The sequence below is a fragment of the Aquila chrysaetos genome, chromosome 5 (genome assembly GCF_900496995.4).
Source record: "Aquila chrysaetos chrysaetos chromosome 5, bAquChr1.4, whole genome shotgun sequence".
Classification (NCBI taxonomy): domain Eukaryota; kingdom Metazoa; phylum Chordata; class Aves; order Accipitriformes; family Accipitridae; genus Aquila; species Aquila chrysaetos.
Window position 1 is genome coordinate 49,384,904 of NC_044008.1, and position 26,645 is coordinate 49,411,548.

The 26,645-nt window shown below is 41.4% G+C and overlaps 2 protein-coding genes and 2 long non-coding RNA genes across 12 annotated transcripts in view; 2 read left to right on the forward strand and 2 right to left on the reverse strand.

Annotated features, from left to right (window-relative positions):
• The first annotated feature begins 8,331 nt into the window (after positions 1 to 8,331).
• CTXN2 (cortexin 2) lies at positions 8,332 to 13,793 on the forward strand. 4 transcript variants are annotated; one of them, XM_030012982.1, is made up of 4 exons: positions 8,332 to 8,599; positions 9,686 to 9,917; positions 11,464 to 11,519; positions 13,346 to 13,793. In XM_030012982.1, exon 4 carries the CDS (start codon positions 13,400 to 13,402, stop codon positions 13,646 to 13,648), a length of 249 nt encoding a protein of 82 aa, XP_029868842.1. In that variant the 5' UTR covers positions 8,332 to 8,599; positions 9,686 to 9,917; positions 11,464 to 11,519; positions 13,346 to 13,399; the 3' UTR covers positions 13,649 to 13,793. The 4 variants fall into 4 exon arrangements, with proteins under 4 accessions (XP_029868842.1, XP_029868844.1, XP_029868843.1 ...); XM_030012984.2 differs by lacking the exon at positions 11,464 to 11,519; XM_030012983.1 differs by lacking the exon at positions 9,686 to 9,917.
• On the reverse strand, positions 13,786 to 15,551 carry LOC115340947. The gene is made up of 3 exons (XR_003923253.2): positions 14,512 to 15,551; positions 14,266 to 14,411; positions 13,786 to 13,975 (listed from the first exon to the last, which is right to left on the reverse strand). It is a non-coding gene; the product is annotated as an uncharacterized LOC115340947 (long non-coding RNA).
• Positions 15,552 to 16,339: 788 nt separating this feature from the next.
• SLC12A1 (solute carrier family 12 member 1) overlaps positions 16,340 to 26,645 on the forward strand; it is a 52,940-nt gene continuing 42,634 nt past the window's right edge. For 3 of the 5 annotated variants that reach the window (XM_041123326.1, XM_030012978.2, XM_030012979.2), the window contains exons 1-4: positions 16,421 to 16,568; positions 20,044 to 20,641; positions 26,046 to 26,180; positions 26,398 to 26,473. In XM_041123326.1, coding sequence (XP_040979260.1) covers positions 20,231 to 20,641; positions 26,046 to 26,180; positions 26,398 to 26,473 — 622 coding nt within the window. In that variant the 5' untranslated portion in view covers positions 16,421 to 16,568; positions 20,044 to 20,230. Of the gene's footprint in view, positions 16,569 to 20,043; positions 20,642 to 26,045; positions 26,181 to 26,397; positions 26,474 to 26,645 lie in introns of all 5 variants that reach the window. The other 2 variants (XM_041123325.1, XM_030012980.2) reach the window with 2 other exon arrangements.
• LOC115340946 overlaps positions 24,115 to 26,645 on the reverse strand; it is a 42,895-nt gene continuing 40,364 nt past the window's right edge. For both annotated transcript variants that reach the window (XR_005932334.1, XR_003923252.1), the window contains one exon: positions 24,115 to 24,206. This is a non-coding gene — a long non-coding RNA (uncharacterized LOC115340946). The remainder of the gene's footprint in view (positions 24,207 to 26,645) is intronic.

Below are 26,645 nucleotides of genomic sequence, written 5' to 3' on the forward strand. Positions count from 1 at the left end.
GGGTGCGCGGCCCCCGCCCCGAGCCGCGGCTGAGCCTCGGGTGCTGCTGCGGACCGCCCGCCGCCGGGCAGCTCTGCCCGAAGCTCCCCAGTATTTAGTGATCCCCACCCCAGCCGGGCCGCCTCCCTAAACGGCGCTACCCGCCGCGTGCAAATTCCCCGAATTTGAAACCAGCCCCCTCTCGCAGTGGCCCGGGACCCCCGCCCGGGGTGACTGCGGGCTACCTGAGCCCCCGGCCAAGCGCTCGGCGGGAGCGCAGGCACCTCACAAAAGCCAGTTTCGTAAAGCTCAAGAATACCTGCAGAGCTGTAGGGCGCTAACAATAAAGAAGCTGTTGCACATTTTCAGCTCTTCACCTTTACGTATCTAATAATGCCGTCCACCCCGGCAAATGCCTGCTTGACCCTTAATTTAACTGAGGAGCGTCGTGCCCGCTGTTCGGGGACCATCTGCGTTCCAAAGCAAGTCACCACGGTCACTGCTTTCTCTCCACTTCAGAAAATAGACCGTAACTTCTTATTCAAATTTTATGCTAGGAATACTCAACGAATTGAAGTCACGATCTCTTAAAGCAAAATTTGCCTTGCATGTTTCCTACATTTATAGTCTCCTTGTTCCTTCAAAAATCAGCGTAGGCACAAGTAAAGCACTCCTGCCTACAAGATGTTGTATGGTCTTTTTCCAAACATTTCAGTACTTCCAGCATTAAGAAGATCCCCACATTCATGAGGAAATGAAGGCTCCTGAATCACCCCTTAACCTCTGTCGAGACAATTTGCAGACCAAATATACGGAAGACCCTTATCCCTAGCCTGCTTAGGGGTGCTGGGACACTCTTCTAGTATTGGCTAAAAAGCTATCAGCTTGCACCTAAATTCTACTCCAGCTGTGGATGTCTGATTATTTATAAACATATAAAACTACTGGGCCGGTTAGGCTCCAAGTCCAATTATAATTAGAGCATTGGAAGCTTCTAGATGGACATTTGTTTTATTCTTAAATATAAATAACAATTAAATCAGAATAGTTGTAATTCCAATATAAAATTTCAAAATTACATAGGTCCATGCCACACACACACACACACACACTACTAAACATTTTGCATTCTCTCATCCTGGAAGACGTTCATTTATTTACGAGGTAGAATCTGCAATGTATTCCTCTCAGCTTGCCTTGGGTTCTTCAATCCCAATTTCTCTCTATCACTTGGGGGAAAAAATAGGTTTTTAAACAATATTTTTAAAGGAAAAAAAGAATTTCTATCATTTGGACAAAGTTTAATCCTTTCACTAACCACAAAGTACCAAAGTATTTCTAAAGGGGTCACCAAATGGTATATCAACACCCACTATATAAGGAAAACCATTCGGTCCTCTGCAGTGAATTTAGATTAGTGGCTTCTGGTTCCTGACCCACCGGAATCCATGCACTTCTTTCAAGGAAACCATAAATGAAGGTTAAGAAAAGCTGAGCAGTACAGAGGTTCCACATCTTTATTGGAGTGTGTTTCTGGCAAGAGACAGTTAAGAATCACTGACCTGGACAAATGTTAAGTTTTGGAAGTAAATTCCTTATGAGCTGCTGGGACTCTTTTGTCTGTCTGTCCTCATGACTGTCACATCAGGTGTTAGTAACACCTGAGATTTTGGAGAAAGCTCAAAGATACTATGAAACGCTCTAATAACCTACATCCCAGATGAAGGTAGAAAGGCATGTCTAGAGGATTGATAAGAGGTGTAATTCTGTTCACACGTTAACCTTAATTAGATAAATAACTTGGTATTTGCGATAATAATAATCACTGAAATAGTTAATGTTTACTCAAAATTGCTGTCATTACATTTTACAGCTCTCACTTCTACAGGATGAAAGGAAGTAATTTGCATGTTCAGGTTACTAAACCCTGTTACCAGACCTCTGCTTGATTGTGTTTTGCACAGAGCATCTCAGGTGTTGGAATCTTATACACCCTAACCCAGCATTATGGCACCAAGCAGCTGACGCTGAATTCCTATGCTCATGGGCCCAGGGATGCTGGTAACAGGAAGAATTATCAACTTTCTTACACACGGTTTGCCTACTTGTTCCGAATCATCTGCTGGCTATTTCAGCTGCTACCTTCTCAAGTTTGTATGCCTTTTTGACCCAGCACACGCACAGTTTTGTACCAGTAAAATTAGTTGTCACTCAATGTGTTTTGTAATAAATACTGATAACTGTACAATCCATACAGTGATACACATCTCTAAATGTAGAGGTGTTTTGTGTTAGATTTGCATAGGGGCACAGTTTAGCTTAAAGCCTGGGGGAGTGCTACTAGCTTTGCCCTGTCCCCCTCACACCAAAACTCCTATTTATAGCATTCTGTTTACCTCAGTTGCCTGTTTCAGGATTTTTATGGGAGTCTTGCATCCTTTTCTAGAAGTCTCACATGTAATCACTCAGTATTTCTGTCTTCAAAGAACAATAATAAGAATGGGAGAACAATGCCGCAAAGAGATGTTAGGGAGCCGATGGGTGAATTGGGATTAAAAAGTGGGATTTCTCTCGTCTACAAAACTGTGTTGAAAAACGTTGAAGTTTTTCCCTAGGAAGATTTCTGCGTATAAAATGATTGAAATAAAAATGTAAAAAGCTACTTGGCATAGTAAGTGAAAAAAGGAAAAACAGTATCTTTCTATGCTTGTATTTGTGCTGAGAAATTCTCCTTTGTTACACACTACTGATCCCTCCTGAGAATATTTTAAAATTATCTTTTGATACATGGGCTTCCACCATCTCCTCCACCTCTGTTCATGTCCTTACAGAAGACAGACGTGGTCTCTGAGGAATGTTCCTGTTACAAGGGGATCCCTCATTTAGTACAAAACTGTTAAAAGTGTTCTTGATCTGCTGTCCTAACAAATTCCTCTCGTTGTCTCCTAATGTAAATAGTGTTTCTCAGTTATGGGTAGGGTGTATGGCATTATGTCTGTATATTCTTGGCGAGCAGAGAGCTGACAGCACTAATTTACACAGGGAGCTGAGGATAATGGAATATTATTAGTGTTCTTGCATATATATCTAAATATAAGCAACTGTAAAGGAACTACTCTTGGAAGTCTCTTGTACAAGTAGTAAGTACGGAGCTAAAATAATTACATGTGTTCTAAGTCTCAGCATTCTTTTCAATACAGTAACTCTCCAGTAAATTCAAGTCTCAAGTCCTCCCTGACAAACAAGTCATTGCTCTCAACTTGCTAATGACCAAATATGTATCACCATCCTTTTTGAAAGGATCATTTTAATTGGTCTTTGGTTTATCTCAATATTGGTTTTAATTTTGTTTCCAGTTAAGTCACGATCAAAAGCAGTTCATGAACACTTTCATCAGGTAGGACGTGTGAAAAAATTCTTTCTTCCTGAAAGTCAGTTTGCATGGAACTTCAGAGAACAGGAGTTCTGAGCCTCATACATTTTAAATCCTTTGACTTTTTTTTGTAAATTACTGTTTTCAGTCAGACATTGTTCTCACCTCTATGATGCCTGCACGGTGAATGTGTTGCAAATATTTTTTTCTTGTTTTGTTTGCTATGGCACCTAAACATGATTAGCATTTTCTAGACCCTGTCCCTGCTCCAGAAAGCCCAGAGTACAGCTGGAGAAGTGTTGCTTTAACAACAGATTTGTTTTGTAAGTCATTTGACTTTTGCAGCTCATTAAAAGATTCCTTTTTGCACAGCCACAAGTATTTCCAAACCAGTCTGCATTGCCTAAGGCTGCACCCAACCTACACTGCTTTACTTTGTGCTAAAAAAAAAATTAACCCTACTCTGCAACTGACACCCTCTTTTGCATAGCTATAATGGACCTGAAGTAAAGCAAGTATTATCTTCCCCAAACGCTCTCTTTGCAATTAAACATGATCTTTCCAGTCTGAGAAACGCGTTGTTGGGTTTTTTACTTTGGAAGACAAAACATTTGACACTTCAAAAGGGCAAACTATCAAATGCAACAGCCTGCCTGCCGGCAGGCATCTTCCAGACTCGCTGCAGCAGAGCACAGCCATTTCGCAACTAGAGCCCACCCAGTGCACAGACCTTCACACCTGCAGCTGCGGTGCTGATTGCTTCTTCCATCGCTCCCAATGTCCTTCCGACACCTTTCCAGTTTGCCTTCTCTGACTTTCTTGTTCCCCCTCCCCCATCCCGAATAAGTCTTCAATAACACTAACTGGCTCAGACCCTCCCCTCCAGACAAAAGATAGTACAGATGCCTGCTACAGCAACGAAACTGTGTGCTGAGGCTTTTGTTCTGTGTGTTGTATATTTATAACCAGAAAAACTGTGCAGCATCCTATACCCACAGCGTAGGATCAGTCACACGGGAGACCTGCTCTACTTGATCTGCAGACATCTAACCTCTTTCCCCTACTGAATACTTAAATCTCCCTAATTCTCATAAAAAAAATTTTTTTCGGTGTCATGCAACTCTTGACCACAGCTTAAGAGCCTAAAACTTAATCATATATTTTTTACCCCTAAAAGGCTGCATGCATAACACCAGACTTTTGGCAGCACTTTTACTGGTCATATATGGAAACAATTCACGTTGTCTCCTCTTCCCCCAAATCATTACTCTAGCTGCTGAAGTTACAAAAGAAAAAAAATGAGCAACCTGCTTGCATTTTGGTCCTTCCTTCCACAACACATGTGGTCCCTAAAGACAGGCGGAGTGCCCCTAACATACCCACCACCTCCCCCTTTCACAGTGAGGCAGTAAACACCTACCTCCTGCAGGTCTAAAGAGAACCCATCCCGTCTAAGGCCTTAGGAAGCCCTTTGCCCTCTCCCAGTTGGCCAGGGGCTTGCCCCAACCCCGAGGTGGAGGAGCTGGGGACACACCTGGGTACATTTGCCCTCCTCACGGACCAACTCTCCTGTCCCACTCACACCAGGTGGCACTGTTGGTTTTCACTGTATACATGCACTCTTCCACCTTCCCCAACACTAACACTGATGTGTGCCAGACTTAAAAGCCATGATTTTCAACCTTCTTCAGTTTCTGAATCCCTAAGCTTTTCCTATGTGAAGAGCGGGCCTATTCAGTTATTACCATGGGGAGACTGATTTGTAGAACTTGTTCTTCTGTCTCGCTCCTGGCAGTCATCAGAGGAGTACCCTATGGACCTCCGGGACTGTAGACCACACGTTTAAGCCACCAGTGAAGGCAACAGCTAGTAAAAGCATGGCCTTTGGACAAGCACAAAGAGAGATTTAGATCTTTTAAGACTACAGAAAAAAACATGGTAGAACAGAGGTGTTTATCCTTTTTAAAACGTTAAATACCCTGAATTAAACTACATAAAATAATTCCCACTTGCAATTCTGATCAATACATAAATTAATATATAAGCCTCCCTCTTTCACTGTGCCCCTCTATTACTGCTTTTACCTCCCCCATATACTATTGCCTTCCGATGATGCATGTTCTCATGAACTTGCTTAGACTTGCTTAAATTTGCTTAGGAGGGGAGTTTCAACTTGATCTGTTTCTTCTGTGCACACTATTCTTCACTGACTCTACCCTCATCAGCCCATTTTAAATTTCTAGGAACTAAAGGAAGGGAGAGTTTGCTTGTGAAGGAACAATCAAAGAGCTGTTTAAAGCTAAACTGAAAAGCAAGTTACAATGGAGGTGGTTATCCCTTACAATAGTTACAATTTCTTGACACTTACGCCACTCAAATGATCCTTGAACATCGAAAACTATTAACCAGCTAATAGCTCTAAGAGTTCCCTATTGCCTTTCACTCATTGGCCCCCACACACTTAAGTGTATTGCCCAACCTCAAATTAGGCCAGTTGAATTTGCAAGGTCAATGTACCAAATTACTAGATGATTATAAAATCTCTGTTTCTGTTCATGGGCTGTCCTTTGAGGACACACAACACTCCTTGAAATAAGGATTGAACCAATAGCAAATATGATTGAAGTCAGATGGAAGTAACAGTTATTGTTCTGCTGAATACAAAGAAGATGGAGCCTGATAAAGAAACTGAGAGTAGTGAATGCTCCGTTTGTCCATTTATCCAGAACAGTTGTATATACACTGCTATCCCATTTGCCTTACAGAAAATCACTGCTCCTGTGCAAGAGCAAAACTAGTGACTTTCAAGTGAAAAAGCAATGAAATACAGGAAAAGATTAATTCATTCCATCACTTTTCCATTTTAAAATATAACCTCTTGAACAGAAACAAACAGTGTTACTTGTCTGCTGACTGCTGGTAGCTGAAGAAGGACGCTCATTCCCTGTTGCTGGTGCCAGTTTCTTTTCCAGTTTCATTTCCATGAAAAGTGGATCTCCAACACATAAAACCAAAAGTAAAGTCTTTAAAGTAGAACATGAGTGTCAGATTCCTAGAAATAATCTCTTGATTTCAGCAACCTCTGCCACGCCATAGTACAAGAGGGGCAATTATTTAATGATTAAAAAAAAACCCCTCTTAACAGTCACCCCTACAAGAATAACGAGAGGAAAGGATATCATATCTATAGAGAGGAAGATCCCACAAGTAAACCTTTTCCAGGAGAAATGGTAGTGAAAGACCCAGCATCCATGCCCAAAATCTGACAAAAGAGGCAAGATGCATCCACTCAGAGGTTATGAGTTTCTACTGTTAATATTGCCCCTCGTTCCCAGCCAGAGCAGACATAGTGGTTCTGGCTACTCCGAAGACCTACTTACAGTAAGGTTCTCCAAGTATAGCAATGCTCAACAATTATCAGAAAAGTCTGAATTTATGTCACTCTCCCAAAACAGTTGTGCTATGTTGAGGGGGCACCATGTAATTCTGAGCCCTTGTGTGTTTGCTCATCCCAAAATCCCAAGCCATAGCTGTTTCCCTCTAGTGAGAGACCTTCATGGGACCCCAAGTAAATCAGGGACAGGGCTAAAAAAGAAAACTACAGCTCCTTAGGAACGGAAGAGGCTCTTTAAATACATATTCTGAAAGCACAATCTTATACTATTTAAAACAATCTATTTATAAAGTTTTCAGGGATCTTTAAGTATGAGAGGCACTTCAAAAATTAGCTTGACTTATAATTTCAGCAACAGACATTGTTTACCACATGCCTGATGCTGCAACATTAGAAGATCAAACTACTAACCATTAGCGAGTGCACAGTTAACCGTCAGTTTAACCATTAGTTCTATTAGCAGGAGAAAGCTCTTTTTTGAGACTACCCAGTGCTCAGAAGCCCACTGCAGACAGAGCAGAGGAATCAGGCATTAAAATGGCAGGCAGTGCAAAACCCCAGCTCGCATTAGGAAGAAAAAGGTTTAACCTATCCTAGTGTTATTGTATGCAGCAACAAACAGGTGGAGTTTTAAAATTATTTTGTAGAGAACAAATTCTGCTAGTAGCTCTACGGTAGCCTCAAAAATCTCGTGATGCATGGCACTATGATACAGTCCTGTTCCACTGACCCACGTGCATCCCTGCAGGGGCGTGTTCACCGGGGTGGCATACAAGTATGGAATCACTATCATTTGAAACAGATTTGCTGTTTATTAGTGCAATATACAGATCCAGCTTTGGGAAAAGAAATCCTCTTTCCTTCTCTGCCTTAAACACCTGCTGTTGTGGCAAACGGAAGCCTCTCTAATACACAACGAGCATCAGCTAAACATAGCTAATGAAAGGCTATCAAGCGAGGTCTAGGCTTCTGCACCAACAGCACCTCCCAGCTAAATGTCGCCACATGTTCTATCCTTTAATCATTATTACTATTAAAGCTACTGGGAGGACCCGAGGCCACACTGCAACTGCAGCCCGAGAGGCTTTTAGCTCACCACGCAAAGCAACCGGGCATCAGCGTGTAAAGCCCTGCCGGCCGATGGCACGGTGGCTGTTTCAGGGCGAGCAGAGCAGCCCCGCTGCACCTAGCGCGGCTCTACAGGTCCCGCTCCGCACCGGCGGCAGGGCTGCGCCGCCCGCTCAACGGCGCCCCGCCGCCCGCCGGTACCGGGGCTCACGGCTCCGGGAGGGCGGCAGCCCCGCTCCTGCGGGTACCGCAGCCCGGTCCTCCATCGCTGCGGGGACCACCCAGCCTCTGAGGCCCCGATACCCGGCCTGGGCGGCGGGGGAGCGGGGAGGAGGAGGAGGGCCGCTCCCGCACCGCTCCGCAGCGGCCCGGGGCCGGGCCCTTACCGATGCGCGGCACGTAGTGTTTTGCAGGAAGTTTCCACGCTCCTCAGTTTAATCCGTGCAAAGGGGGGCTGGAGAGGAGCGCGGCTGAATAGCGGTGGAAGGGGGCGGGCGGGGAGGAGGAGGAGGAGGAGGAGGCCGTAGCAGCAGCGCCCGTGTTTAATTTTTTAATTAGGGCGCTTTGAGCCTCTGCCGGCGGGGTCGCATCGCCGGGCGGCGAGGGGGGCCCGGGCGAGCCGCCCCCGCCGCCCGGGACCACCGCCCGTCCCCCGGGGCCGGAGCCGGAGCCGTGCGAACCGTCGGGGCTCCAGCCCGGGCTGTCGACAGCTGGCGAAGCGGGCCCGGAGCCGCGGAAGGCTCCGCGCTCCGCCACCATGGGCAGCGCGGGCGCGGAGGAGAAGGGTTCGTAGCGCGGGCGGCGCGGAGACCCGGGCCGGGCCGGGCCGGGCCGGGCGGGGGGGAGGCGCGGCGGGGCTGATCTTGCGGCACCGCCCGGCCCGCACCTCCCTGCGGGCGAGGGGCACCCCTGGGGCGGCGGGGGGGGGGGGGGGGGGGGCGGTCGGCCGGCCGAGGGGCAGAGGGAGGGTAAGCGCGTAAATCTGCCCTCCCAGGGAGAGCGGGGCCGATGAAAGCGAAGGCAGTGCGCGCAATCCTCCAGCAACAATTGCTTTGCAGGTGCTCGGTCTCTCGCAGCCTCCATCCCCGGGGAAGCAGGCAACGCTTTCCTATGTCCACAAGTTAAGGATGATGCCAGTGAACGTTTTATTTTCCTGCCTCTCTATAGTATCCAAATCTAGACCACACATGTGAATTCACAGCACACGAGCTCTTATCCAATGCAGACTCCAGGCTTGTGTATTTACTAAGGATAAAATCGCATTTTTGCAATTCATTGCTTGCCTGAAGGCTGGAAGTGTCACTGCCCAGCTGCTGCTTCTTTGCAGGGGAGTGCCGTTTATGTGAAAATGTGTTGCCTGCACCCTGAGTTACTGTGCTGCAAAAACACTGCCTGGTTTTGTGGGGCTTTGCTCTCCTTGCAGAACAGTTAGCCATGCCTTCATTTGCTGGGCATCCATGCCCTGGCCTTCCTACCTTACACCTCCCTGTATGTTGTTTTATAAACCTTACCCTGAAGAGACAGTCTTCTGCCCAGCAATTTAGAGAATACAGGCATGCAATGTGCACATGAGCATGACAGGTTGGCTGTGTGATCATAGAGCTGTTTTTGCAGCATTTCTGGCCATGTGTTGTTAACTCAGATAGCTCAGACCCTTTGGAGAATTCCAAATTCATGCTGATTTCTATTTCATTAGGTCTTCTCCATTGCTAATCCTTTCACCCTACCACCTCCCATGCCCAATTCCTGCGATAGCATTCCTGGAATACAGTTCGGTTACCTTGACCAGATAGTTAAGTGCAGATGAGGTGCTTCTGCAACTCACAGAGGATGCCTGTTTATGTCCCTAACCACACTAACACCTTTTCAAGTCAGGTTTGCTGTCACTCAAACACAAGCTCAGGACTGAAGCTGTTTGAAGTACCTTCAGAATGACTAGATCCATGAGCCAGCAGTTGGGCTGCAGACATCCAAGGGGAGAACAGATGGCAACTGATTTAGTCCATTTTGTTACACACTGTCTTTTATGAAGTGAGTTTTCAGGCACCTGAGACGTAATCATGTCAAGAGGATGAATGCTCCCAGCTTGAGCAGACGTTAAAGGTACTCATTTCCAGTACTGAGCCATTACAAAAACCCCAAAAAACTACAGGGGGTTCAGTGAGGGAAGGACTGAAACCCAAAATGCAAGGAAGATTATTGAGGAAGTCTTTCTTTAACACTTACTGGCTACTTTCTTAATCTTCTCAGTATCTCTGAAAACATGAGGGGAAAGGCTAGGTCTGAAAAAAGTGACACCCAAACCACCAAAGAGCTGGGGCTGGGATCTTCAATCCACACCAAACATTAGCAGAGTTGGCCTGATGATGCTGCTAGACTAGGAGTTTCAACATCTTTTTTCCAGCTGCCCCACAATACTTAGTGGCCATGGTGTTCCCCTTCACCCTCCATAGGTGCAGCCAGCACCCCCAGCTCATATGTCCATTTTCCTTACCTCAGTGGTCTATGTGCTAAGCAATTTTCCCCATTTCTATTTTTTCTAGGACTCCAATTGTTTCTTTTGGCCTCACAAGGGCCTCCAATGGCCTTTTACTTCACAGCAGGATGTTAAGGAGCCTTTCTTTATGCCAGTGTTTTTATATGGGCAATGAATCAAAGGATGAGTAGAGTCTTAACCTATAACAAAAGTCAGGAGAGATCAGTCTGAGGCCAGCCCCTATAAAATGACTCTGCAGATTCTAACTGATATAATGCCTGTCCCCATCATACTGCCCTAAAGGTTATTTTCAAGGATTTTTGGATCCAGGCCATGTTCATTAGTATTCATAGTCTTCTGACTCATGACTTGACACATACACTGCAGCAGATGAAAGGATATCTGACTAACTGGGAGAGGACATCTAACTGGTATGCAGCACTAAAATGTGAAAACAATAAGAAGGCACTCAAGGTCAGTCTTGGTACCACAGTTTTGGTAAGACATAATTAGAGCAAATGTTCTGTGAACTTTAAGGCTTCAGTTACAATTTCTGAAATTCAGGACAAGGAAGAGAACGCAAAGCTGCATAGTAGAGTTTCCCAGAATGAATTCCCCCCCAGCAAAATGCCCACTGTTTTCTCATGCAGCTCTTTCAGCCAAACTCTTGCCAAATAAGACTAAGATATCCGTTTCTTACCACTCCCTGTTTCAGCATCAGTCAAGCCTTGCACAGAGATCTGTCCCATAACGTCTCCTGACAAGCACAAATTCTACAAACAAATCCCATTAATTCCAGTGTGTAACCTGCAGAATTAGTAAGACTGGAAGTCATATTCTTAGAATATGACTATCTATGGTGAAGAAACGGCACCTCAAACACATACATATTTTGCTGGACTCAGCTCAAATGCAGGGTTCTCCATGGCTAGCCTATCCCTATGATTTCTCTCTGTGTCTTTCAAGATAGCAATTGGGGGTTTGGGTCTGGCTTTCCCAGGTAGTGTCAAGATATCATTTTCTAGTATAAGCATTTAATTTAATTTTTATAACCCAGTGTCCTAGGACTTTTGGAAGGTAATTTTTTTGCTTGACTGGCTTGTGTTCAAATCAACTGATTTGTGACATAAATTTGTGATATTGAACTTTCTGTGATTTTTTTTTTTCCTACAGAAGGTCAAACTTAATAGAAAAATTGGAAGTATGCCCAATGAAAATCTGTACAGCAGGTGGGCTTTATCTATGATATATTTTCAGAAAATAAATATTGATTGTTGTTGACATTACTTCTAATTCCCATAGGCCATATCTTGATCTTTTCTCCAACTTAACAGGAATTAAAACAGCATGACCCAAAGAGCAGAATATCATTCAAAACAAGGAAGGATCTCATACACAGCTCTATACAATAAACACAATGTTGGTTGTTATGCTCTGGCAAACGTGTAAAGACTGTGATAAGAAACCATATTATTTAATACCTACTATATTGAGGGTTATTGCAAAAAGAAGAATTGTGCCTTGCCCTTTTAATCCTTGTTTTAAAATTTTCATTCTTTAGGATAATATTCAAAAATCCCACAAATTCTGAAGTGAGAAAGGAGACACTGAACAGGATAAAAGTTCTGTCCATTTCTGTCTTCTCAGTAATATCAAATCTTATTTTTACGTTCCCTGTTGTTATTAATTGTAGGCTAAGTCAGGATACAGCTACTTTCAGCCATGACTGCAGTACAGAGTAGAGATACTGGAGCTCCCTTTAAACTGGCTAGCAGTGCAGGTACCTGAAGCAGTGTAGCCATGGCAGCACAGAGCTCTGGGTGGCCTAATTACTCTGCCAAGAAATAAATGGGTACTGGGAATTCCCTGGGGGGAAAGACGGTTGAATTGTTAACAAAGAGTTTTCCCAAGGTGCCTTAGTTAAATGGGTGTTAGCAAGAGCCAAAAAACCTCAGGCTGCAACCTTAGAATAAAAATGCCTTTGTCCTTTGGCACTTCTGATGTCCCAGTCCTTCCAATTCTCCTGCTGTCTATAAAGACAAAAGAAAAATGCGATTTCAATATCTGATGGAAAACCTAAAATAAAGCAAAACGATTCCCACCCCCAACTAAAATCTATACATAAGATCTTAAAATGACAAAAATAAAAGTCTCTCCTGGCTGGAAACACACAGAGCTCTCCTAGTGGCAATGGCGGGCTGGAGATACTCAGGCATCCTGCCTCCATAGGACACGGATCAGGGTCAGTCCCCTGAGCTCCACGAGGAGCATGTTCAGTCCTGGTGTTTGCTAGGCCTGTAAAAACGGCAGGATGTGTATGTATTTAATGGGGAAGACCAAGCAGGAGAAGCAAATGAGAGCAACCTTTAGGGAAGGGAGTTTACTTCTGTTACATCTCTTCTCCCACCAATCCTTCCTCAAGTACACAAGAGTGGTCATGTATAGAGGAAGGTGAAGGGACAATTTTACCAATATGCTCGCTTTCTTACAAGCTCAAAATGCACACAGCATTTTTCTGAAAATGGAGCCCAAGACCACTAAAATTGCACACACAATGTTTTATTTTACAAGTGGTATCTATTTATTTAGATTTATAAGCTAAATTACATAAGCAAAATCCACATTATTTGGCTGAAACTCCCTTTGAGGTCAATGCGAGTTTAACTAGTTTAAGGACAGAGGTGTAAAGCCATTTCACAAAACATACTGGTTTCTCCAGTTGGAGACCTTGGTGAGTATTGCCAAATCAGAATCTGTAGGATTGTGCCCAGTCTGACAAAACACTGTTTGCGACAGCCGTGTGCTGAAATTGCTCTGTTTTGAGGAGACAGAAAGCCAGAAAATTATGACTTTGCTGTCTCATCACAGATGCCAGTAAGTGGATGGTGTGTAGAGGCTAAAAGTTGTGATTTTATGACATTAATTTACACGTGAAAAAACAACAGGATGCTACTAAAATCCAAGCTGGTTTTCATTTCCAAATGTTCGTGTGCTGCAGCTCAGATATACACACCCTATTTAGACCTAACCAAACTGATTCTACTTTTCTATGCAGGCAAAGAAGCAATAGAGGTGAAAATCCCACAGAGTCACCAGGATGTGATACCCAATGATGAGCAGTAATTACTGCAGCAACACTTCAGCCAGCATGAGTGTCAACGAAATGTCTGCCTTCCCTCTGACTTTAGAGCAAAAAACTGGGTTTGCCTTTGTGGGGATTTTGTGTGTTTTCTTGGGACTTCTAATTATCAGATGCTTCAAAATCTTGCTAGACCCCTACAGTAGTATGCCTTCTTCTACGTGGGAAGATGAAGTTGAGGGGTTGGATAAAGGAACATTTGAATATGCTCTTGCATGAAAATTCACAGAATATCCTGCCTTAAATTTGATGTTGATTTCATTTTGGAAACCAACTGTTGTTACATTTGTTATACATACCTGCATTTTGGAGATATGTTGGTGGCATCCATTTTGTTAAATAAATATTTGTTGCAAACTCAAAAGGTACTTCATGTTGCTTTTATTTGAGGAACAGTGGAATAGTAGATAAGAAATGGTTAACAGCAAAGAAATACTACAATAAACAATTCACTAGAAAGTTATCATAGCCAAAAAGTATTTTAAGAATCAGATGATATGTGCCTCTTCAGAGGAGGATCTCATTTCTACTGTGTCTCATGATAGGCTGGAGAGAAAAGTGAAGTGCAAAAGAGAGGCTCATGAATGGTGGTGAATGCTTAAGTGGTAACTCCCTCCCTCCCTCCTCTGACACCATTTTCTGAAGATCAGAGACTGTACTTGTATACTGAGAATGCAAAAGTGGAGGACAACAAATGGTTGTGGCTCAGAGGAGGTGCCTACAAGAGGTGTGTGTCCATGTTGCTGAGATGAAAGGAACAAGGGCTGGTCCATGCACTACCAATAATAAATAACAGGAAAGCTAAAGATCACATCAATTGCTAACTCAGCTCTCACCTTCCAAGAAGAGCAGGTGCTGTACTACTGACTGTTTACAAGGAAAGTGTACATTGCTTCTCCTGTGTGAAACTTGATGTGGTCCTCTGCAAACAGTGTGTAGCTCATATGAGAGTATTTTTTTGATAGGTCTCCCTTCTCCTGCTCTACAGTGACAGAAAGTCAAACAGAATTAGTGGAAGGGAAACAAACATCATTAAGGAAATTTTTGATTCTACAAACATTCAGCAGTACAAAATATATTACCTGCTCAGAACTCCAGCCTGAACCAACACCACCACAGTCCCAGTCCATCAGTGTCTCCCATATCATTAAAGATTTTAGGTGAAAGAGAAAAAGTGAATGTTAAGTAACCAATCTTACAGTCTAGCTGAATTGGTCAAGGCATGTCAATTTTTTACTCCACTTGGTTAGGAAAGATGATTCTGTTTAAACTGGAATTTAAACTGTCTGATTTACAGCTCCCTGCAGTAATTACACCAGCTTGGCAAGGCCAAAGCAGAGACAGTCACGCTGCACACCCATTTGTACCCAGCCCCTGAAAGGGACACAGGGCCAGAGCTGACTGGAGATCTCTGTACTCTCCAGCCCATCTCCATAGCTGGTCCTTCTGTTTGTGCTCCTACAACTCTGCACAGTGTATGATCTGGACTGTCAAACTGAAGAATTGGTCATAGGAGATCCTATCAAGGCAGAAGAACAGTTAAAGCAGAGACTCAAATCTGGGTATTCAAGGTGACCTTCATATACACAGCTGTTTAGCAAGTGTGACAGTACTTGACAGAAATTCAATTCAGTTTTTAAGAAGGTTGGCATTAGAATTTTAAGCACTGTCACTTTTGCTAAACAGCTCTGTTTGCAACGAGGAGCAAAGACAAGGAGATCAGTTACAGCAGTTGGTTTCTTTTGCATGTATTCTGAAAAATACATATTGTCCCTTTTGCCCTATATACTAGGCATAAGCAGCCAGTGGAACAGCAGACCTCAAGTGCCATTTGGAACATGAAATACTTGATTGTACAGGGAAGGACATGAATCTCCTGTCTGAAGAATATAAGAGAGGAACAGACAACACTAGTCTACACTGGTCCATTTGAATGATAAAACATAAACAATTTTGTGAATGTAAGAGCTTTCAAACTGCTTCAGATTCTGCATAATAAAAGATGCCAGACCCTCAGAGATTCATTATATTGCATTTATCCTAGTTAATTTAACCACAAAATCAAAGGTAGATTATCAGTACGCTGATTCATGTGATCTGTTATTGCTGGATAGGATCATCCACTGCAGAGACCTGACACTGCCATTCTTTTTACATACACCTAATCAGCACAGCTGAGCTCTGTGCTGTCAGGTTAGAGTGCTCAAGGTACTTAAGTTATCTGAGTTAAATATAGTTCAGTTATCTCTAAACTACACAGCAAACACAGCAAACATACCCAAAGAACCCCAATACTGTTTTACAACTTTTATTCTTGACCCAATCTATTGCTGGAAGCAATTATCAAATTCCCTTATGATTACAAATCTTCATCATTTCCTGCCTGCCCTTCTCCGCACCTCCAAAAGACAAGGGAGTCGGCCTTCCCAGAAAGAATACACAGAACATAATTTTTCAAAGGTTTTCCTTAAATATACAGAGTAAAACTTTGAATGGGGTTAGGAGCAAATGGTTCAAAATCACAGGTGGTACAAGAGGACCCACCAATGACTGATGCCTCTGACTTCACTGGAATCTCTTCTGCATAAAATGCACTGAGCAGAAGCCTAAACTCTCGTTATCTCTGTTACTATATATGCAGAACTGAAAAATAGGGCGATCATGATCCGTGCACAGAGGCATAGCTGGGAGGGAAATGGAGATAACAAAAGTATTTTCAGGCCCCTTTAGAAATTTTGCAATGCCATAAACCCAGTAATTGTAATGGATAGGTACATTTGCTGGTTAATAGTTAACAAGCTAGAATGCCTTTCTAAATCACCATCTAGAAATGTTTTGAAAGTGAGGGATTGGATGGCCTATTCAGTATATTAAGCAGGAGAAAAATCTGGCCAATAAGGTAGAGTCTGTAATGCCTCAAAGAGAGGGACACACTATATGCGTGAATAAAAGAGGCAGATTGTCCTTCCCTAAAAACACAGGACTGAATGGTAAGTTAAATTATCCTGAATAAGGTAAACTTGATTATTTATATGTAATGCTTGAATACTAAACACAAAATTAATAGCAAATAACAGTGGAGAGACCTCTGGAAATACACTGTGAAAATCAAAGTATTATTTTCAAGAACAGCAGAAAGGTAAGAGACTTTTCTTTTCATAGCAAAATAGTAATGTTATGGAAATAAGACAGTGAAATTACAGAATCATTTTACTTGGTAGCAAAAGTCTCATTGCCATCAAAGAATCGGGATTTCACTCAGTCACAGAGATGGAAACAACCCTAGTTTCGCTGACCTTAATGACAAAAGATTTTTGCTCCTTCATGCCTGAAGATGAAACACTTCCTTACAACTTTAAAAGGCTGAAGGAAGCAGAACACTATCTATGATCAGAAATGTGTAGTATTAGTAATAATAATAATAATACTGATCATCCAAACCCAGCAGAAGTAAAATGAACTGAGTAAATGTAACGTGTTGCTGTGAGGCTTAGAAAACATTAAGCAGAAAAACCAACATAAATATAAGAGGGTTATAAAGTGGTATCATAGCAGAGAGGTGACAGCAGGGTATAATCTATAGCTGATGGAAGAAGCAAGAAAATAGCTTTAGCTATATCTCATACTGAAGATGAAGGACATTTGATTATTAGCTCTTCAAATCATAATTTTGATATGTGATTTTAGAGAAAATTTACATTGCTGAGGTATAAATATTGATGCAGTATTTTATCTTTCAGTGCCAAAGGGCCAAATGCATTTCACAAAATCATTGAGAAATTTAAATTGGAAAAAATCTCTGGAGGTCATCTAGTGCAACTTTTTATGAAAGCACAAAACTTTAAAAAATGCCTCTAATGAGCTTATTTACTCAGTTTTTCAGTTCATATATTTCTTTATAGAGATGTATTTTGTTTCTAAAACTTTCTGCTTTTACATACACTTGCAGAGTTTCAATGTCTAAGCATGCTCTGTTTTAGTCAGTTTGAAAAGACCTGGACTCCTACTGAATTATACAGGTCTATACAATCACACTCCCTTATCTCCTTAGAAGTATGTTTCAAGACATATGGATTGCCGTTGTGTCAAAAGCTCATTTCAGGGCCATATAGGCCATCCTGTAAGTTGCTGCAAAGGTACTTAACCCACTAAAGGCCTTAAATATAAGTACCCCTTTTGCTCTTGGGGTTTTTGTCTGCTTGTTTGGTTTTTTGAGGGAGTCTGTGTGGGAAAGTGGAGGTTGGAAGCAGATTGTACAGCTGTCATCTGTTCATCTCTCTACGGGCTGCCACTCAGAGGGACCTAGACATGCTAGAGGAACAGGCCAACAGGAATCTCATGACGTTCAACAAGGACAAATGCAAATCCCGTAGCTCGGACAGAATAAACCCCTGCACCATACAGGCTGGGGCCTCACTGGCAGGGAGCAACTCTCCTGGAAGGGACCTGGTGAATAGCAGGCCACAGAGGAGTCAGCACCGTGCCCTAGGAGCAATGAAGGTTAACAGTGTCCTGGGCTGTGTTAACAGGACCATAGCCAGTAGATCAAGCAAAGTGATCATTCCCCTCTATTCAGCACTCATCAGACTGCACCTGGAACCCAGTTCCTAAGTTCGTCTACTGGTCCCCCCCACACCTGCCCATGTAAGAAAGATGTTGATAAACTTGTGTGTCTGATGGAGGGCCACCAAGATGGTGAAGGGTAGGAGCATTTGCCCTATAAGGAAATGGGGCTTGTTTAACGAGAAGAAGAAAAGGCATTAGAGGAACCTAAGCAGCCCCCCAATACTTACGAGGAGGTTACTGACAAGGCAGAGCCACGCTCTTTACTGAGGTGCACAGCAGGAGAGTGAGAGATGATGGTCATAGAGTAACACACAGAAGGTTCCAACTGGATATACAGGAAAAAAACCACTTTGAGGACAAATAAGTATTAGAATAGGCTGACAAGGCAGGCTGTGGAATCTGCCCTTGAAGGATGTCAAGACCTGACTGGTAAGAGCCCTATCTAACCTGATTTACATTCAATGTTCCCTCTGCTTTGAGTGGGAGGTTGGACTAGATAAGCTCCTAAGGTCCCTTCCAACCTGCGTGATTCTATGACTTAGAACAATTTCTTTCAAATCATCTTAAAGGGTGTTTTGAGTGCACAAATGTAAAATTGAGTGTAAAATTCTATGAACCTTCCAATGCCTAGGACTATTGTTAATATTTCTCAATAATTACTACTTTACCATAGTCATTTATGTCCTCCATTATAATTTAGGAAACCCAATGCTATTTTTGGATCTGTTTCAGTTGTCTATTTATTCCTTCATATTACATTAATTTTATTTACATTAAAAAAATGAATAATTTGCTGTATCTTAATTGCCTGCTCATAAATTGTTGCCGTCCTGGAACTACTGAAAACTTAAAGCCTAGCTTTTGTAGTTATTAAAATAAAATGTATTTGACTCAAGCTTTTAGTGCAAATTTAATTCTAGACTATGAGAGAAATATACATGGTATCATAATACTTAAGTGGAACATAAACAGTAAATGGACTTCATGGAGTCTTGTGTCATATCCCTTGTACTGCCTACACTTTCATTGGCTTCAATTAAACATTGAATTATTAAGAGAAATACTATATTTGAAAACCAATTTTAGATACTTAGAATCTGATCCAAAGTCCATTTTATATAGATGGTGTCGCGAATCCTGATTTAGGATTCTACCGACTACGCCAATTTGTCGTGAATGTGTGATTTAGATCACTTAAAGAATCACCGTCAAAGGTATTAGTAAAAGTGGTTTTAACATGTAAAAGTGCAACTTAACAAAGTTCGACAGCAAGGTTCACTCTATTACTGTGCAGCACAATCATTTGAACAATGATTAAAAACTGCCAAGGCACAAATCAAAGTTACCAAGGCACAAATCAAAGTTAACATACTACAAGGTTATGCATGATATTGGTCGCTTACCAAAGATCTGCTGCTGGTAAAAGGTCTCTCTGCCTCGAGGAGCAACCTTGAGAGGTGTCCCAGCTCAAGGGGAGATCACCGCCATGCAGCCAGGCTACCTAGCCAGGAGAGCTCAAAGAAGGGTCACTCAGGCTGTCATATTTATGGAATAAAGTGGTTGGCTTGTAGTCAAATTACATGTGATGGAAAAGGTATGCATGAGACTCCTTGTACCCACAACTTTCTTTGTTCCTTGATAAATGAGTCTTGGAAAAGCCACCCGCTATTCATGTGTTAATTGCATGATCCGCGTTCCAAGCTCAAATGCATCGATGCTCACTGTGTCACTCTGCTCCTTTGTGGGTTTTCAGAGAACAGATTGAAACTAGAGGAGTTGTTAGCCCATTTATGGCTTAGGTGTCTACCTCCTTTGGAGCCTGTACCAAACTACTGCTAGTTTGGTTAAGGGGCTGAGTGCATCCATCACGTATGGAAAGAAACATCCCCACAAACTCATTCTCTGAATCAACTATTTTTTTTTTACTCAACAAGTCATAGGATGACAGTCTCATGGAAAATTGGTGAGGTGGGGGAGAGCTTATGATGGAAAATTTATCTAACTGTGAAAGTTAATAGAAATGTTTTATTTATATTTTTTTATGGCAGAAACACAGCAGACAACATTAAGAAGACTGCTTAGAAATTTCAAGAAAAATTTCTCAGAACTCTGTTACTTGAAGAGCAAAGATTTCACATGCAACAGCACTAAACCCTTTGTTGTAGCTGCAACTAACTAGCTGCAGCCACAGAAGAGTAAACGAATCAGTGACCTAAGTCTGTAGCATCCCTGAACATGTCAATGAATAATTCGCCAAACGTATTCTTGGATCCAAATGCAAATCGGTTTCAAGTTAACATAATTAATGAGAGCCATGACAACAACGAAACATCCCAAGAGGATGTGGGCTCTGACCCACCACATTATGAAGAAACATCTTTTACTGATGAAGCACATAACAGACTGAGAATCAGTTACAGACCAGGAAAAAGAGAATTATATGACAATTTCCTTCAAAATGGGGAGAAAACAGAAGCTAGTTTACATCCCTATGATACTCATACTAAAATGTATTATCTACAGACTTTTGGCCATAACACAGTGGACCCAGTTCCCAAAATCGATTATTATAGAAACACTGGCAGTGTCAGTGGGAATAAGCTCAGCAGACCAAGCTTATTAGAAATTCATGAACAACTGGCAAAGGTAAGTGGAAAGGAAAGATACAAATCTTCTCTATTCCATTTCCAGGCTGTTAATTCTGTTTATTAATGTGAGAAAGTCCTTAAATTCACGCACCTTGTCCAAGAGAAAAAGTACAAGTAATCACTTACCATATTTCCTTTGGTAGCTGCAGTATGTTTTCTGCCCTGTACCCTGCTCAAAGCAAAGATTTTTATTAAAAGGTGATAGTAATGTACTTGATCAGCAGAAAAACATAGCTTAATCTTGTCTAAAAGTATAGGATTACTGAATCTCTTCTGTTTCACTTAAGAGTTAGGACGGCAGATGATGAATATCAATTCATAATTTAACCAAGCTACACAATTCACGCTTATTCTAAACTTGAATTTAACTTCAATGCATAACTAAGTTTCACAGATTCCTCTGTTGTATTCATTAATACATGTATCTATAAGTATTATAAAAAATGTTATGTGCAATAAATGCAATTTCAGCTAATCAGAAATATAAAGCACTACCTGTTTATTGCTGTAACAAACCATTTAAACGGGAAGAAAGAAACCAGAACAAGGGTTGAGGTTGAAACTGCTCAGAAGAGGGACAGCAGACAACAGTTTTCAGGTACTGATTCAGTGAATGAATTTAGGCCTTCATGCTCATTATACCAATGAATTTGGAGAGAATCTGAAGAGCCTCTTGAATGACTACACAGAAAGCAATTAAAGAAGAATAATTTGGCTAAATTCCTCCTAATCTATCACATAGAAGAGCTGTTTAGACTTTTCTCATGTAATACATGGGACTATATCCATGTAAAATACACTTACAGAGAGAACTACCAAACAGGATACAACTGGCTAACCTGCCTTTGAAAGATCTTCTAGGGCTGTTTCTCATCTCCCCTTCTCAGTGGACCTACTTTTGGTTAACACAGTGTAGGATTTTATTATTGATACATATGACCAATGGATTTTATGGACAAAAATTCCCCTTAGAAGACTCTTCCTGTTTGCTCCATTTTTTTTTTCCATATACGCACTACAGTAAATGAATAATGAAATACCAAAACACACCCTTTATTGCAGTAATCCTCACTTTTGTCACCCTCTATGGCTACTTGCCAGACGAATATACCTTGGTCAGGTATAATCCTTTGGGGTTTGCACATTCAAAACTTCCACAGGAAAGAATTTGAGAAGTTGGTAATATTAAGTCTCAAATACCAGATTTTCTCTAACTTCTGTGTTACTGCCCCAGGTAGGTAGATACCTAGATCTTTTAAGGCTTGACTTCCCTATGTGGAAGAATCACCTCCATGCAAAATAAATAGCATGGAAAGCTGTAATGAGAACTTCCGGGGACAAGAACAACTAGATTAAGCACTTTGAAACAGTTAAACTATTAAAAAACCTACTGCAAAACAGTGGAATAATATGATACTCTACTGACTTTGGTAAAATTAGACTCTTCCCGCTTAAGCCACAATACCAAGTTCTCTGTAAAAAAGCAGAGGAGAGACACAGGATACACCTACTTACAGAATGAAAATCAAACCTTTTTTGAGGTTCTTAATCGTGCACTTGGCAGGGCAGGGCAGGAAAGAAAGAGATCACCTCTATAGTCAGACTCAGACTAAAAGTGTCAATATGCAGCAAAAAACCCTATTATTTTTCTGTGTTGGGCAATAGTGAAATGAGAAATGTCCAGAGAAAAAATGCTGTCATCACCATTCCACTCAGTTTTCCATACTTCTGAGGTCTGAATAATTTGGACAAGCATCTCATTTTTGAATGCTGGTCCAGATCTTGTTCAAACTCCAGTTCTCTGGAGAGTCACATGTCCTAAGGAGGATTAATATAAAGCAACGAAATCAAGCAAAAAAATAACCATTAGGAAATTAGGACCTGATTCTTTAGGAAGTTATTAGGACAGCTTCCTAGTTTTGGCCTGACTTATTTAAATTAAGGTCTCCACAGACCTGCATAAAATGGCTTACATAGAAAGGAGAAACAGGTTACCTGGGTCATCATTTATTTCCAAAAATGAATGCGAAGTGGATGTGAAAAGGGAAGAATATGAATTTGGTATCCCTACTCATTTGCAGATGTATAAGCTGCTACTCAAGGGACTAAACACATTTCCATGCCCAGAAGAAACTTCCTCTTACAGAAATAATTTACTTCAGTAGTGGCCAGAAAGGACAAAAATTATGTATTGGCTTTGAACGTAATGCTGAATGAACATTAGCACATTAAGGGATTTTCAGTTTTGACCATTACCACAAAATTCACCTTTTTTTGCTGTTGCATCTGTCAATGGTTTGTTTATTTTAAACAAAATTAGATAAATTTGTTTAGGGTTTTTTAAGGCTTTCACTTAAAGAAGATTAAAAAGAAGGCAGATTCCATTCCAGAATAAAATTGAGAAAATTGCTTCACAGGTTGTGACCGTTAGGGAAGAGAAAAGAGCACCATCTAGCTTGGTTGTTCCCAGATTTTTTCCAGTATCCAGTTTAAAGAAGGATAATCTTACACCTCTCAAAATGGGAAGGTGAATGACAGAGGTAATGGGATTTTTGTTACACTGGCAACCCACTGTGCCCTCATGTGAGTTGTGGCCCTGGTCTGGGAGCCACTAACCACAGCCCTGGAACAAACAACCCGCCATTAGCATGGCTGGAGTCTATTCCTGGCTGTCCCATGGACTCACTTTGTGACCTTGGACAAATCATTTTGGTCTACAGAGCTTATTCGGAAGGATAAACAAACACAAGGTCACCAAATAGTAGATTAGTAGGGAAGGGAACTAAGACGGTATGAAGAGGTTGAGCTCCTATCAGGAGGCAAAAGCAGTACGTGCAGCTGGATGGGATGCCTATCCACCAGCCCCAGCATGCAGCAGGCTCTCTAGCCCCCACTAAGGAGGGGATGAAATGCCACATTGAGTGTGCACAGGCGTTAGACTAATAGCCCAAGATGCTGTTCTGGAGAAGATGCTTTATTCCTTTTTACTTTAACACTAAAATCTGGGCTTACCACACCATACCCTAAGGCAATCCCGCCCCCCTCACCCCCAGCTTTTTTGAAACTCAAATTGTTGAAGACAACTGTCCTGTCAAAGCCCATTGCCAGATTCTGATAAGAAGTGACGTATGTTTGACTTCAGATTGCTAAACATCACATAAGCATTCCCATTGTGCTTTGACTCTGGGCTTAACATCAGAAGATAAATATTAATATTTAATACTTTTTTTAATATGTAATTTTTCAAATATCAGAATGTAAGGCAGGCTGAAAGGAACTTCAAATATCTAGTTCCCACACTGCTGGAGTCAAATGTGTGTCATCTTTTAGCAAGATGTGTCAGGTTTTGCACACATTAAGCCACAAATCACCAATTAAATCCCTAAAAAATAGTCTAAGTGCTATTTCACAGATGATGGCTGGTGATAATTACTTGGGCTTAATATTTACCCTACATAAGAAATCACCTAACCTTTTTTCATCTTGGCTATTCTCCACACTTGTTACGGAGGCTTGATGAGCTCATCATCTTTAGCCCCAGGAGAGATGAAGTCTAAACTGTTCTGAAAAAAGGAAAGGAAAATGTTTGTTTTTTTTAAAAAAAAGCAGTTAACTTTTTATTTTGGTACCTTTTCAAAATATTCTGTCACTTTTATTCCACATCCTTAATGCATGAGTAGCACAGGTACAGCTGCTTGGTAAATAACCAATCACTCACTAAAGCACACCAATTTAAAATGCATTTATGGAAAGTTTAAGGCCATAATTTATGATAATGGCATAGTGAGCACAAGTTAATTCAAAGTACATAGGAAACAACTTGTTTCAAGTACAAAGACCAAACCCTTTTATTTTTTTGTCTTTGAAATTCTAACCACTGTAGCAAAAAATCCCTCATATTATTTTGCTAATCTTCCTTAACTCACTTTAATCATTTACTGTATTTTGAGCAAACACAGCCATTATTATTTTAGGGTAAGAATTGTCAAAATTATCTAAGTAACTCAGGAGGTCAAAGTCACAGGCTTTCAATAGATCTTGTATACCCATTTCACTTAGGGCCAAAAGGGCCGTAGGCACCAAGTTTAATCCATGTCAAAATGTATTAACCAGTCACTTATTTCTCATTTGTGAGCACAATCCTGGATTTACTGTGTCAAAGGCAGTCTACAACCTTGCATCATAGTGGCTAGGGCCCCTATGCATGAGAGGGGAGTCCAAACATTAGCATAAGCATCATATACAGTTGGTATTTATGTCTGTTTTGTTTTTGTTTGTTGCGGTTTTTTAAGTCCATGGACAAAATACAGAAACAGCCTTGAAGCTTAAGCAAGATGAAAAAAACTCATATGTTTCACAGAATCACAGATTGACCTGTTTAGTTAATCTGGAAATATCTTCATCCCCCTCCAAACCCTAAAAGCACCTCTCCAGAATTGACACACGCTCGTGACCCTCTACCAGACCATGGCAAGGTACATGGTCCTTCCTGAAGGTCTTTGCAGAGGACCCAGACAATACCTGGCAATAGTTAACCTAATCCCAACTCCTCGCAAAACCAGTCAGAATTTTGTATAAAAAAAAATTTAAAAGAAACAAAGCAGCAATGACAATGAGTATAAACCTCAGTACCATGATTAATTCCCATTCAAGCCACAAGAAACAGCATGATGCTAAATTGCCCCAAAGATTCTGGGGCAGAAGAGCTGAAGAGATAAAATACAGATTTATGTCTGCAACTGGATGTGAACAATCTAAAGATCTGAGCTATTTATTCTGTTTACACCACAAATACGGCAATTCCTAATCCTATCTACTATGGTTATACTAGAGGTGCCTAAATGACAGAAAGGATTATTCATTTACTGTATTATTTACTAATTTCACTGGCATTTCTCTGACTGTTTTAAAAAATGTTACCCATTTGCTGCTGCAATTATGTTTGTACTTTATCCAACAGAAAACACCAGAGTTCATCACATAACTTTGCCATGCAGCACTCAGCTAGGTCTCTTTTCACTAGTGAGCAATTATCCCTGTTTCTACACTTAGCATTATTCATAAATTGTTGCAGCAGCATGTAGAGGCCAACCATGAGACCCTCATTATGTTAGATGCTCTACTAACATATCAACACAATATATATGTTGAATACAGTTTACAATAAAAACAATTTAGTATCATCTAATAATGTATTTACTTTGTTTAAGTGTTTCTTTCATCTTTTCTCACTGTTAGCAAGCCCACCTGCTGATGCCTGTTGTGAGCAGAATATTGCACTCTACTCCAGAGACAGTAAAACCTGATCTTCTTTGGAATTCCTTTATTTCATGTCTCTCTTATGCAGCCAGGTGTCCACTGCTTGGCACAAAAATGTATTTGTTTTCTGTGTGATCCTTCAGAACATAGCTGTGAGCACCGGCTCAGCTGAGAGGATAGCTAACGGAGAAAGCACCGCTGGAGATGAGACAGCAGTCGGCAAGGAAGAAGAAAACAAAACAGGATTTGTCAAGTTCGGATGGGTGAAGGGTGTGCTGGTGAGAAACTTATCTGCATTTCTAAAAAAAGTAAAAGAAAATAAACTTTAAGATTAGTTCTGCAACACTAAGGTCTTTTAAGAAGTAAGAGAGGGAGGTGGACTTGAGGGATGTTTGGGGTGCTTTTAAAAAGTCTGCAATGCACAGTATCACTCTTCCAGTTGTTAACACTACTTTCAACGTTGCACTAATTCAGTATTTTTTGTTTAAAACCTAGGTGAGATGTATGCTTAATATTTGGGGTGTGATGCTTTTTATTCGACTTTCCTGGATTGTAGGTCAAGCAGGAATTGGTATGTATCTTATTAAATATAATTTTCAACAGTGAAAGGGATAAAGAGGATAAACTATGCATGATCATGATTAATATATAATCTGAGATGTGCATTTGCATGTTGAACTAAATAATGTTTTCAAATGCTTGCCAGGGTAAAAGATGTTAATCCTCCAAACTATTGGAATTTT

Bases quoted from the DNA above. Each gene is read 5' to 3' on its own strand.
- CTXN2 (XM_030012982.1), top strand. From the start codon at position 13,400: ATGATGAGCAGTAATTACTGCAGCAACACTTCAGCCAGCATGAGTGTC.